Source organism: Cherax quadricarinatus, chromosome 62, assembly GCF_038502225.1.
Source record: "Cherax quadricarinatus isolate ZL_2023a chromosome 62, ASM3850222v1, whole genome shotgun sequence".
NCBI lineage: Eukaryota > Metazoa > Arthropoda > Malacostraca > Decapoda > Parastacidae > Cherax > Cherax quadricarinatus.
In genome coordinates, this window is record NC_091353.1 from 15,463,763 (window position 1) to 15,477,836 (window position 14,074).

The following is a 14,074-nucleotide window of genomic DNA, read 5'->3' on the forward strand; positions in this document are numbered from 1 at the left end:
AAATGAAAATGAAAATTTTTATTTCCTTGCAAAGCTTACAATGTGTGGTTTACATAAGATATTACAGTAATTACAAAGAAAGCCACTAGCATGCCTAGGCATTTTGAGCAAACCATTGTGTACAATATTCATAAATCTTCAACTGACGAATACGTTGGGGACTTTCTGTATTGTGTATAATAATGATATTATACACAATATGGAAGATTGTCAATGTGTTCACAAGTCGAGGGCTTACTGTATTGTGTTATTTTTACATGATAGTTTACTCGTCAAATTTTTCTTCTTCTTTCAAAACACCAGTCATATCCCTCTAAGGCAGGGTGACCTAAGAAAAACAAAGTTTCTCTTTTTACATTTAGCAATTTATACAGGAAAAGGAGGTTACTAGCCCTTTGCTCCTGGCATTTTAGTCGCCTCTTATGACACACGTGGCTTACAGAGGAAGAATTCTTTTCCACTTTCCCGTGGAGTCATCAGACATTTTTATTAATGTGTTTGTGGTAAGCTTATTTATTATTTTGAATTACATGTATACAAAATTTTTTTTTTAGCATGCAAGCCATCTCCCAAGAGGAAACAAAAGTTTTCCTTCGTTTTACATTTAGTAATATACAAAAATGTACAGTGGACCCCCGGTTTACGATATTATTTCATTCCAGAAGTATGTTCAGGTGCCAGTACTGAATGAATTTGTTCCCATAAGGAATATTGTGAATTAGATTAGTCCATTTCAGACCCCCAAACATACACGTACAAATGCACTTACATAAATACACTTACATAATTGGTCGCATTGGGAGCTGATCGTAAAGTGGGGGTCCACTGTATTGTGCTTTTTTGTTGGAGTTTTGTTATGTCATCTTTCTCTTGTATGTGTGTGTATCATTGCAGGAGAGCCCCACTTTACATCGCTTCACTCTAAAGTGTTTTGCTAATACAGTGGTTGTCAGTTATGTCCAGTCTTCATTTATTCAGACTTCCTACCATGAATATATCCACCACTCACTATAAGCTAAGGAAGAAAATATTTTAAGGTAAGGAAAGGATAGAGGGAAAGGGTAAAAGAGGTTTTGTGTGGAAGGGGCCTGGACATGCAGCAGGCATGTGTGAGCCTGTTAGATAGGAGTGAATGGAGACGAATGGTTTTTGGGACCTGATGAGTTGTTGGGGTGAATTAGGGCAATATTTTGTGAAGGGATTCAGGGAAACTGGATAGCCAGACTTGAGTCCTGGAGGTGGGAAGTACAATGCCTGACATCTTAAACAGTCATATTTGGGAACTTCTGCAAAAACAGTGATTATATGTGAATGATGGTGAAAGTGTTTCTTTTTTGCATCACCCTGCCATGGTGGGAGACAGCTGACCTGTTAAAAAAAAAAAAAGAACTAATGTGTGTACTGTATACGTATGCATTTTTTAGGCTAAGCTCTGTTGCTAACTTAATATATGATAGTTTAAATATGTTATCAGGCTTTTATATGCATTTAAAAGTGAAAAAGGGCTATGTTTCATTTTACAGCAATTTTCACTGTAAATTGAGAAGAGTTTTATTTAATTTTTCAGTTTTCAAAAATAAGTCCTCATAGCCATTAATCCTGTTAAGTGTACTTAACCCTTTCAGGGTCGACAGGCCCTCTCAGAGACTTGTTCTTAGGGTCACCCAAATTTCAAAAAAAAAAAAAAAAATTTTTTTGTCTTATGAAAAGATAGAGAATCTTTTCCCGATCATAATGACACCAAAAGTATGAAATTTGATGGAAAACTTACGGAATTATGCTCTCACGAAGTTAGCGGTCTCGACGATGTTTACGCATTGGCGATTTTGCCCACTTTGAGCCCTATTTTCGGCCAATTACAGTGTACTAGTTGACAAAAATCATAACTATTTCGCTAGAACTCCATTTTTTCTATTGAATGAGTACAAGAAACTACCTATTTACCGATTTCAACTATCCAATACAGTGGTCAGAATTTAGCAATTTTGCCAATTTCACACAAATTTCAAAAGATGCCAATTTCCGAATAAGGTCCAGAATAAACAAGAAAGACATTCCTGGCACTAAAATAACATTTCCTCTGTTCATTAGTCATGTCCGCACGCCCCTCTTACATTCTCTTGCTTTCCAGTTTGAATTTTTATTCTCACAAAAAAATAGAAGATTTACTGTTATGCAGACTACTGCATTAGTGTAGAAATGGTATAAATAATATCAGCGAACTTTTGAAAGAATATTAGACTCACCAGTTGACGTGTATTGGACGCATAGCATGATTTGTTTGCTTTTGAACTTTGGTAAAAATCTAACATTTCTGCTACTTTGAGCTCAATTTCAAGGTACTTTTCATTGTAAAACCAGTCAAAATCATCTCAATTTCTGTAATATGTCTCCCATTCTATAAAATGAGACCAGGAAAACTAGAATACAACAATAAATACCATACGAAAATACAGCGCAAAATCGCTGTTTTAATCCAAAAACATGGTCAAAGTTTTTTTTTTCTCATTACGCACTGTGTGCTGCAGGATTTTTTATACCGTGCACACTGACCACATAGACCCATTCTTTCATATGTAGGCCTACCAGCTTTCTCTCATTACATTTGAGGGCGCTAAAATTTAGGCGTACTAGTACGTCAAAAACCCTGGTGCGTAAGCCGTACTAGTATGGCCGAAACCCTTAAAGGGTTAATGATCTTGTGTTGTCATCAAGATGAATCCTGGTAATCATTAATACTGTTGAGTTTACTTATGGATTGATCTTGCGTTGTTTTCAAGATAAATCCTGATAACCATTAATACTGTTGAGTTTACTTACAGATTGATCTTGCGTTGTCGTCAAGAGGCTCGAACAAAGTTTGCCAAACTGAGATCGGATGTTTTGGTGAAACTGGAACTACTCGATTCTAAACACGTCCAGCATCTAACAGAGCAGTTAACCCGACTGATCGGAGGACTCGCAACCTACCATAGCCAGTGTCAAGAACTAATGCATGATAAACACTGGTTCCCCATCGAGTTGGATATGGTGGGAACAACACTTCACGCAGATCACAGAAATGACGACTTTAGTGTTAGTGCTCAGACATATTTAGTCTTTTTTATGCTCTAATACAGGAAGGCTCCACTTTACAGCATTTCACTAATGCAGCAGTTTTCATTTATACTCATTCTTCATCTGTTCGGACTTCCAACAATAAATATATTCACCACTCACTATCAGCTAAGGATGAAAATATTTTAAGGTAAGTAATGTGTGCAGTGTATATGCATTTTGTTTGGCCTAGATCTAGTGCTCATTTAATATATGATAGTGTAAGCATGTTATCAGGCTTTTATATGCATTTGAAAGTGACAAAAAAGACTGTTTCATTCTACAGCAGCAGCCTAGAACCTAACCTGCTGTATAATAAGCAGGACCTGCCTGTATTAATATTTTTCACTGCACTTAAAAAGAATGTGAATTTAATACCGTTTGCAAACTTTTTTCTCATTTTATATGTTATCTTCTCTGTGTTAATATTTTAATTGTAGAATATAGTTTGGAGGGATATGTTGTGTATCTTTATACGTATATGCTACTAAACTGTTGTGTTCTGAGCACCTCTGCAAAAACAGTGATTATGTGTGAGTGAGGTGAAAGTGTTGAATGATGATGAAAGTATTTTATTTTTGAGGATTTTCTTTCTTTTTGGGTCACCCTGCCTCGGTGGGAGACGGCCGACTTGTTAAAAAAAAAAAAAAAAATTGTTTATTGTAGGCCATGTCAACATTTTCCTGGTCGTGGATGTTTCTTTGCGGATTTTGAAGTGTTTTGCTCAGGGTTACAGCAGTATCGGTTCTGGGCTACTGCTGTAAAGTGAGACAGCCTTTTGGTTTGTTTGTTTGTTTTTCACTTTCAAATGCATATAAAAGATTGATAACACATGTACACTACCATATATTAAGTGAGCAGTTGAGTTAGGCCTAAAAAATGCATGTACAGAACACACATTGCTTACCTTAACCCTTTCAGGGTCCGTCCCGTAGATCTACGGCTTTATGTTCAGGGTCCAAACCGTAGATCTACGCCATGAGCTCAGCTCACTCTGATAAACTGTGAGTGGTACATTTGGGCCTAGATATGAGAGAATACATCTATGTGGTATGTGTGCACCACATAAAACAGATCCTGCAGCACACTGTGTATAATGAGAGAAAAAAAATGAAATCATGATTTTTCGATTAAAACAGCAACTTTGCAGTGTTTTTTCATATGTTTTTTATAGTTGTATTTGCGATTTCTTGGTCTCATTTGATAGAATGGAAGACATATTACAGAAATAGAGATGATTTTGATTGGTTTTAGCACTGGAAATGGCTTGAAACTGAGCTCAAAATAGCGGAAATGTTAAATTTTTGCCGATATTCAAGAGTAAACAAATGACCTCACACGTCTAATACACGTCAGCTGGTGGGTCTAATATACATTCACAAATATGGTGATGATATTTATACAATTATTACAGTATTGCATAACAGTAAATCTTCTATTTTTTGGTGTGAATAAAAATTCATTATGTGAATAAAAAATCAAAATGGAATTTATTTGTAAAGCCTCAAAACATAACTAATCAACAGAGGAAATGTTAGTTTAGTGCCAGGAATGCCTACATTGTTCATTCTGGACCCTATTTTGAAATTGGAATATTTTGAACTTTATGTTAAATTGGCCAAATTAACAATTTCTCACTTTATTTTGTAGTTGAAACAGTTGACTTGGCGATTTCTTGTGCTCAATCGATAGAATAGAAGTAATACTAGTGAAATAGCTAAGAATTTGGTTGATTGGAATAATGTAATTGGCCTAAAATGGGAGTCAAAGTCGGCAAAATCGCCGATTCGTAAATATCGCTGACACATCAAAATTCGGAGCATAATTTCGTCAATTTTCCACCAAATTTCGTACTTTTTGTTTTATTACCTTCACAAAAAGATTCTCTACGATTTCATAAGAAAAAATAACAAATGCTTGGACACTGGTGCGTGACTCCAGATTTGGGCCTTGGACCCTGAAAGGGTTAAAATATTTTCATTCTTAGCTTATAGTGAGTAGTGAATATATTTATTGTAGGAAGTCTGAGAAAATGAATGGGTATAATTGAAAACTACTGCTTTAATTAAATTCTGCAAAGTGAAGCACTGTAAAGTTGGGCCCACCTGTAAATATATCTGTCTAATATCCTTCTACATCACTTACCATTAATATTCATTTGGTTATTATATTTACCATCATTTATATATCTAACATTAATATGGTACTTTTCCTGACTTCATTTATATTGAAAATATCAGCCTAAATATATTTTTGTTTTCCAGACTGGTGACTATGAGGATGATGAAGAACTGCTCGATACAGAAGGTGGTACAGAAGCCTCAGAAACTGAGCTGGTTCAGCCTGTAGAGGACCTCACCCTCAACTGTGCTAATAAAAACCACAAAGATACAAAAGAAGGGAACTTGGAAGAGGTCAATCTGCTCGGGGATTTTTAAACGAAACAGATGATTTGGAATGGAAAATGATTTTATTTTGATTTGACTGATTGGTGTTATTTTTTATTATGCCTTTTATTAATTTATTGTGGATACTTTTAATTTTGTTATTTTAATATTAGAAAATAATACTTAGTATGTGATTTTTTAGATTGCACTTCTCAACTCATACCTAAGAGTACATAATAATTAAGACATTTTTATTTTGTTTATTAATTTATGTAACAGTTGCCTTTTTATATATGTATAAAAGACATAGTTGAAGGTAATTTGTTCATTATAATGGCATTTGAGGTGGTTTGGTCATGTAGAGAGGATGGAGAGGGGAGAAGTTGATGAAGAGAATGTATAAATCTGGGGTGGAAGGCAGGGTTAAGCTCTGTCCCAGGAATGGTTGGAGGAAAGAGATAAAAGAGCTGTGGCGTATATTCAGGTTTTGCGAGGTGAACACTGCACACCCATTAATGATAGTAAATTCATCATAAATATTAAGCTCTTTCAGTAATATAATCATGGATCACAATGGAAAATTAATTTTTGCTTCTTGAAATTTTTTGTAAATTATTTGGCTGTACTGGTGTTCTGAGTAATACTTACGCCAGAGGTCGGCCATCACTGATCCTGCAATCGTTAATCCGACACTAATTTTGGCTAACATCTCTATTGATAGGTTAATTTGGTTGACGGGTGAACTACCAAAAGGTCTATAGGTTAGGTTAGGTAAGGTAAGTTTTGTCAGGAAACAGGACAAGTATTTCCTGATGTAGATCTTAGTCAGATGACCCACTGTTGGAGCTTTTGGTCATCTGACCGAGGCCTTCTGCTGGCTTACTTGTCCACCCCTTTAAAAATTAAGGTTTTAACCCTTAAATGGTCCAAACGTATATATACGTTTTTTCAACATCTGAATGTAAAAAAATGTAGATCTTCTTTTCTGTTTTACATTTGAAAACGTGTAAAAAAGAACTTTTATCTACATTTTTTTTTTGTTATATTTGAAAATATGTAAAAAAAAAGTAGATCTACTTTTGTAGCACTACGAATTTGAACGTCAATCTCTTTGGACCGTTTAAGGGTTAAGTAGATTAAGATCTAGAGCAACACAGTTTTATAAGTGAACAAAAAAAAAATAATCTCCATGGGGAAGTGTAACAGAATTCTTCCTCCATAAGTCATGCGTATCGTAAGAGGCGCCTAAAATGCCGGAAGCAAGAGGCTAGTAGCCCCTTCTCCTGTATTCATTACTAAATTTAAAGGGAGAAACTTTAGTTTTTCTTTTTTAGGTTAGTGGAATACGGCTGGTTTGTTGAAAAAAAAAAAATGAACGTTTACATGCCAGATTAGTGATGGTCAACCTGTTGTAGGTTGAGCACGGTAGCATAGAGCACACCACGACAATAACCACCATACACCACAAAAAGAAGCTTTGAGTTTTAGGGAGTTGAGCACCCAGCAGGTTTGTGTGAGTGAGTGTGTTAGGAGGGAATGGAGACAGATGGCTTTTAATGGATGTGTTGTTGGCATTTGAGCAAGGTAATGTTTATGAAGGGATTCGTAGAAACCAGTTAGCAAGACTTAGAGTCCTAGATGTGGAAAGAGCAGTGCCTGCACTCTGAAGGAAATTTAGAGATTGAATGAATAACGATGAAGGTGTTTTCTTTGGGTTACCCTGCCTCAGAGGCAGACAGCTGTTCAGTTTAAAAGAAAAGTAGAATCTTTTCTAGAAAGGGGGTGCCTTCTTACTTATGAGGGGCTGCTGATCCAAGGAAATAGAGCTACCCTTCCTGGAATCTAACCTTGTTACTCCCCATTATACAGGAGTTAAACAACCCTATGGGTTTAACACTTGACCATTAACATATTTAAAGGGAAGCACCAACCCTGTTCGAATGGGAGGCAATGAGACTTGATCCAAGGAAGCTGAGGACAAGTCAAATTTCTTGGATCAAGAGCCCCTCACCAGCATCAAGGACCCCTCCCTTGAGGGATATGAATGTAATAATAATGGCAGAATTTACACCTAATCACACAATATTCCTGTGACCATTGCTCATCTCTTCAATGACAGGAAGTATTTCAGTAACTGATATTTTTATCAGCTAGAAAGTGTTGAAGTGGTATTAATATTGTATCATGCAAGATCACTGCATTTTTCAATAGCCACATCATACAGTAAGCTTCTTATAAAGCTCTTCTCTTTATGGGCTTGGTCATGGACTGGGCCGTGGGGGCATTGACCCCCAGAACACTCTCTGGGTATAGTGTGAGTTATTGTAAATGCAATTTTAAGAGTGCATCCAAAATTGATTAGCATGTATTATGAAGGCCTATCAGCATGCTGTGTATTTTGGACATAACCTTACAATTGCATCTACCAAAAATTGCACAATATAAAAGAGCTTTATAAAAGAGGTGACTAAATTTCTTTGTCTGGTAAAAGATGTAATATAGCATGACTATAATATTCTTACTTAAGCATGTTATATTCATTAGTGTTCTCATGTAAAAATCTTTAAAAAGTAAATTGTAGTGCAAATGCTTATTTTGTTTTAATAAAATAATCACTAAATTTTTTTTTTTTTGGAATAGGATACAGTAGCCTTGAGGTCCGAGAGGGGCTCTTGATCCAAGGAACTGAACTTATTCTTCCTTTTCTTGGACTGAACTTGAGGTAAACCAAGCTACTGTATGTGTAGAGTTATGTCTACAACAGTTTCATTGTTATGAATTTAATAATAATCGTGATAAATATTGTTTTTTGTTTTCTTCTGTGAGTAAATTTTAAATTATTTTCCCTATAATGAAAACTTGCATTTCATCATTTAATGCTATACATGCATATAATTTTTATCACTAGACAAATATTTCAAAAATCAGAATTTTATATATTAGTACAGTGGAACCTCAGCACTCAAATTGAATTCGTTCCAAAAGGCTGAGTACCAAATAAATTTTTCGCAAAAGGAATAATGTAAATTAGATAATCCGTTTCAGACCCCCAAAAATACACTTACAAAGGCATTTTAACACTAAGCCTAGCATGCATAAATCTTAAAAAGAAAAAACTAAACAATGAATAGATGAAATAAAAGTAAATTTATTCTCACTTTACCTGTAAGTGGAGAGTTGATGGCATATGTGGAAGATGGTGAGGAGGAAGGCAGATGTTGTGTATCACCTTCCATAAAAACAGCAGGTAACTGTTCTTCCGGGGTTCTTTTTTCTGTCTCGCTGTGCTTTCTTCCTAAGACTCCTTGGGTCTCTGTCTCACTAGAAACCTGTCTAATGAAATTTGCCTTTGCCTGCATTTTAAAATGTTTCTGAAGTGAGACATAGCATTGTCATTAAGCAGGTTTATAACACGATTTGCTACAGCTTTGTCTGAATGATATTTTTCAAGAAAACTTTGCACTTCCCTCATTTTGCACACATTTCTTTTATAAGAGCTGTAGGGACATCTTCCCTTCCCTCCTCCTCCTCCTCTAAAGAAATTTCCTTGGCTGCCATATGTTGCTGCTCCCTCTGAATGTCCTGCAGTTCTTGCTTTTTCACAGATGAAGGTCTCAGAAATACTATCACCAGTTAAATGTTTTTCATTGATCCAAATCAACAACAATTTCTCAACCTCTTCAATTGTTTGTGGTCTTTGTTTCATAACCTCTTTCACTCCTTTTGTAAAATCAGCCTTTGTAATTGTCTCTTTAGTGTTTAGTATTGTAGAGATTGTAGATTTTGCCATACGAAGCTTGGTAGCAAGATCAGACACATGGGCGCTGCTTTCATATTTTGCTATGAGTTTTTTTAATCTCTGTTGTGATTCGAACTAATTTTCTTTTTGGTTGGTTGTTATCACTAATCTTCTTAGGCTCCATGGTGACTTATTTATACAAATAATATAAAAACACCAAAAAATGCGAAGAAACACAAAATAATTTACAGCGAAGTTCAGCGGAGTTTTACACTGAGCAACAGCTGCAGGGAGTCTGATGCACATGTTCTGGTAGATTGTGTTTGTTTCATCGAGTGCAGAGAAAACGGTCAACTACCGAGCTATTTTTTTTACCAAACAATGTGTTCGAGTACCAAATTGTTCAAGTAGGGAGCTGTTTAAGTACCGAGGTTCCACTGTAAGTAAATACAAAAACTAAGTATGTACGTATTATATGCAACTAAGTACGTATTATATGCAGTTAAGTACATATTATATGTATGGGTTATATGCAAGGAAGCTTTGGTAAAAGGTTAGGAAGAGCTCTCAGGATTGCCGGCAAGGGCCTGAACATTTAGTAGACTGACATAGGCATACATCAATTCAGAGTGCTGCTCTGAAATTGGGTCACCCTTACATGGTGGGGAAATTCCAGTGATTGCTTGAGTAGCAACTACAGGTGCTCCTTAACTTACAGTGATTCAACAATATTTTGACTTTACAATAGTGCAAAAGCAGTTACTTTGGAGATGAAGCCTAAGATAATTACCTAGTATGAAGGCTGCAAGTCCACAATTTGTATTCATTTATTTACTTTTTGATACCAGTATTAGTTTCAGTAATTATTTGTTTATTTACTTATTCAGGGACAGTAGTTATTCATTTACTTATTTATTTAGCTGATAACATTTATATTGACTTACAATATATTTGACTTACAGTTGGTTGTTGGAATATAACCCCATTGTTAGTCAAGGAGCACCTGTACTGTACTCTTTCATAGGTGGAGAATCCAGCATTTTTTTTTTTTATATTTCCTTATTTATCTAAATTTTAGTACTGTATAACTGCAATGGCTTTAATGCTTTTTCATGATTAATTCAGTAAAATATATTTGCAAGTAGTGCTTAGTATTATTTACCAATTTAGTATTTACTAATGATCTAAATTGTAAAATGCCCCTCAAGGGAGGCTTGTTGGAGCTGGTAAGAGGCTTTTGATCTGAGGAATTGAACCTGTGCATCCCTTGGATCAAGCCTGAATGCCTCCCATTCCCCTCAGGCTCTATAACCTCTATGGGTTTAGTGCTTCCCCCTGAACATAATGATAATAAATTACAAAATAGGAAGACAAAGTGCACTTTCAGATATATAATATATCAAGCAGGGCTAGTAACCCCTTCTCCTGTATACACTACTAAGTTTAAAAGAGAAACTTTTGCTTTTCTTTTTGGGCCACCTTGCCTTGGTGGGATACAGCCGGTGAGTTGAAAGAAGAAAAATATATCAAGCAATCATTTTTAAAATGGTAAGTAGGTAGTAGGTTGGTAGACAGCAACCACCCAGGGAGGTACTACCGTCCTGCCAAGTGAGTGTAAAACGAAAGCCTGTAATTGTTTTACATGATGGTAGGATTGCTGGTGTCTTTTGTCTGTCTCATAAATATGCAAGATTACAGGTACGTCTTGCTACTTCTACTTACACTTAGGTCACACTACACATACATGTACACGTTTATTTATACACACTCATCTGAGTTTTCTTTGATTTTATCTTAATAGTTCTTGGTCTTATTACTTTTCCTTTTATATCCATGGGGAAGTGGAATAAGAATCTTTCCTCCGTAAGCCATGCGTGTTGTAAAAGTCAACTAAAATGCCAGGAACAATGGGCTAGTAACCCCTTTTCCTGTAAAGATTTCTAAAAAGAATAAGAAGAAGAAAATTGTCAAAGTGGGAAGTCTGAATGTGCGTGGATGTTGTGCAAATGATAAGAAAGAGATGATTGTGGATGTTATGAATGAGAAGAAACTGGATGTCCTGGCTTTAAGTGAAACAAAGCTGAAGGGGGTGGGAGAGTTTCAATGGAGAGGAATAAATGGGATTAGGTCAGGGGTTTCAAATAGAGTTAGAGCTAAAGAAGGAGTAGCAATAATGTTGAAGGATAAGCTATGGCAGGAAAAGAGGGACTACAAATGCATAAATTCAAGGATTATGTGGAGTAAAATAAAGATTGGATGTGAAAAGTGGGTTATAGTAAGCGTGTATGCACCTGGAGAAGAGAGAAGTGTAGAGGAGAGAGAGAGATTCTGGGAAATGTTGAGTGAATGCGTGGGGAGTTTTGAATCAAGTGTGAGAGTAATGGTGGTTGGGGATTTAAATGCTAAAGTGGGTAAAAATGTTATGGAGGGAGTAGTAGGTAAATTTGGGGTGCCAGGGGTAAATGTAAATGGGGAGCCTTTAATTGAGCTATGTGTAGAAAGAAATTTGGTAATAAGTAATACATATTTTATGAAAAAGAGGATAAATAAATATACAAGGTATGATGTAGCACGTAATGAAAGTAGTTTGTTAGATTATGTATTGGTGGATAAAAAGGTTGATGGGTAGGCTACAGGATGTACATGTTTATAGAGGGGCAACTGATATATCAGATCATTATTTAGTTGTAGCTACAGTTAGAGTAAGAGGTAGATGGGAAAAGAGGAAGGTGGCAACAACAAGTAAGAGGGAGGTGAAAGTGTATAAACTAAGGGAGGAGGAAGTTCGGGCGAGATATAAGCGACTATTGGCAGAAAGGTGGGCTAGTGCAAAGATGAGTAGTGGGGGGGTTGAAGAGGGTTGGAATAGTTTTAAAAATGCAGTATTAGAATGTGGGGCAGAAGTTTGTGGTTATAGGAGGGTGGGGGCAGGAGGAAAGAGGAGTGACTGGTGGAATGATGAAGTAAAGGGTGTGATAAAAGAGAAAAAGGTAGCTTATGAGAGGTTTTTACAAAGCAGAAGTGTTATAAAAAGAGCAGAGTGTATGGAGAGTAAAAGAAAGGTGAAGAGAGTGGTGAGAGAGTGCAAAAGGAGAGCAGATGAAAGAGTGGGAGAGGCACTGTCAAGAAATTTTAATGAAAATAAGAAAAAATTTTGGAGTGAGTTAAACAAGTTAAGAAAGCCTAGGGAAAGTATGGATTTGTCCGTTAAAAACAGAATAGGGGAGTTAGTAGATGGGGAGAGGGAGGTATTAGGTAGATGGCGAGAATATTTTGAGGAACTTTTAAATGTTGAGGAAGAAAGGGAGGCGGTAATTTCATGCACTGGCCAGGGAGGTATACCATCTTTTAGGAGTGAAGAAGAGCAGAATGTAAGTGTGGTGGAGGTACGTGAGGCATTACGTAGAATGAAAGGGGGTAAAGCAGCTGGAACTGATGGGATCATGACAGAAATGTTAAAAGCAGGGGGGGATATAGTGTTGGAGTGGTTGGTACTTTTGTTTAATAAATGTATGAAAGAGGGGAAGGTACCTAGGGATTGGCAGAGAGCATGTATAGTCCCTTTATATAAAGGGAAAGGGGACAAAAGAGATTGTAAAAATTATAGAGGAATAAGTTTACTGAGTATACCAGGAAAAGTACACGGTAGAGTTATAATTGAAAGAATTAGAGGAAAGACAGAATGTAGAATTGCGGATGAGCAAGGAGGCTTCAGAGTGGGTAGGGGATGTGTAGATCAAGTGTTTACATTGAAGCATATATGTGAACAGTATTTAGATAAAGGTAGGGAAGTTTTTATTGCATTTATGGATTTAGAAAAGGCATATGATAGAGTGGATAGAGGAGCAATGTGGCAGATGTTGCAAGTTTATGGAATAGGTGGTAAGTTACTAAATGCTGTAAAGAGCTTTTATGAGGATAGTGAGGCTCAGGTTAGGGTGTGTAGAAGAGAGGGAGAATACTTCCTGGTAAAAGTAGGTCTTAGACAGGGATGTGTAATGTCACCATGGTTGTTTAATATATTTATAGATGGGGTTGTAAAAGAAGTAAATGCTAGGGTGTTCGGGAGAGGGGTGGGATTAAATTATGGGGAATCAAATTCAAAATGGGAATTGACACAGTTACTTTTTGCTGATGATACTGTGCTTATGGGAGATTCTAAAGAAAAATTGCAAAGGTTAGTGGATGAGTTTGAGAATGTGTGTAAAGGTAGAAAGTTGAAAGTGAACATAGAAAAGAGTAAGGTGATGAGGGTATCAAATGATTTAGATAAAGAAAAATTGGATATCAAATTGGGGAGGAGGAGTATGGAAGAAGTGAATGTTTTCAGATACTTGGGAGTTGACGTGTCGGCGGATGGATTTATGAAGGATGAGGTTAATCATAGAATTGATGAGGGAAAAAAGGTGAGTGGTGCGTTGAGGTATATGTGGAGTCAAAAAACGTTATCTATGGAGGCAAAGAAGGGAATGTATGAAAGTATAGTAGTACCAACACTCTTATATGGATGTGAAGCTTGGGTGGTAAATGCAGCAGCGAGGAGACGGTTGGAGGCAGTGGAGATGTCCTGTCTAAGGGCAATGTGTGGTGTAAATATTATGCAGAAAATTCGGAGTGTGGAAATTAGGAGAAGGTGTGGAGTTAATAAAAGCATTAGTCAGAGGGCAGAAGAGGGGTTGTTGAGGTGGTTTGGTCATTTAGAGAGAATGGATCAAAGTAGAATGACATGGAGAGCATATAAATCTATAGGGGAAGGAAAGAGGGGTAGGGGTCGTCCTCGAAAGGGTTGGAAAGAGGGGGTAAAGGAGGTTTTGTGGGCGAGGGGCTTGGACTTCCAGCAAGCGTGCATGAG

The 14,074-nt window shown here is 36.5% G+C and overlaps 1 protein-coding gene across 8 annotated transcripts in view; it reads left to right on the plus strand.

Moving 5' to 3' along the window:
* PICK1 (protein interacting with PRKCA 1) overlaps window positions 1-10,366 on the plus strand; it is a 110,933-nt gene extending 100,567 nt beyond the window's left edge. For all 8 annotated transcript variants that reach the window (XM_070098459.1, XM_070098462.1, XM_070098460.1 and 5 more), the window contains 2 exons: window positions 2,823-3,075; window positions 5,361-10,366. In XM_070098459.1, the coding sequence (XP_069954560.1) occupies window positions 2,823-3,075; window positions 5,361-5,534 (427 nt within the window). In that variant the 3' untranslated portion in view covers window positions 5,535-10,366. The remainder of the gene's footprint in view (window positions 1-2,822; window positions 3,076-5,360) is intronic.
* The last annotated feature ends 3,708 nt before the right edge of the window (window positions 10,367-14,074 follow it).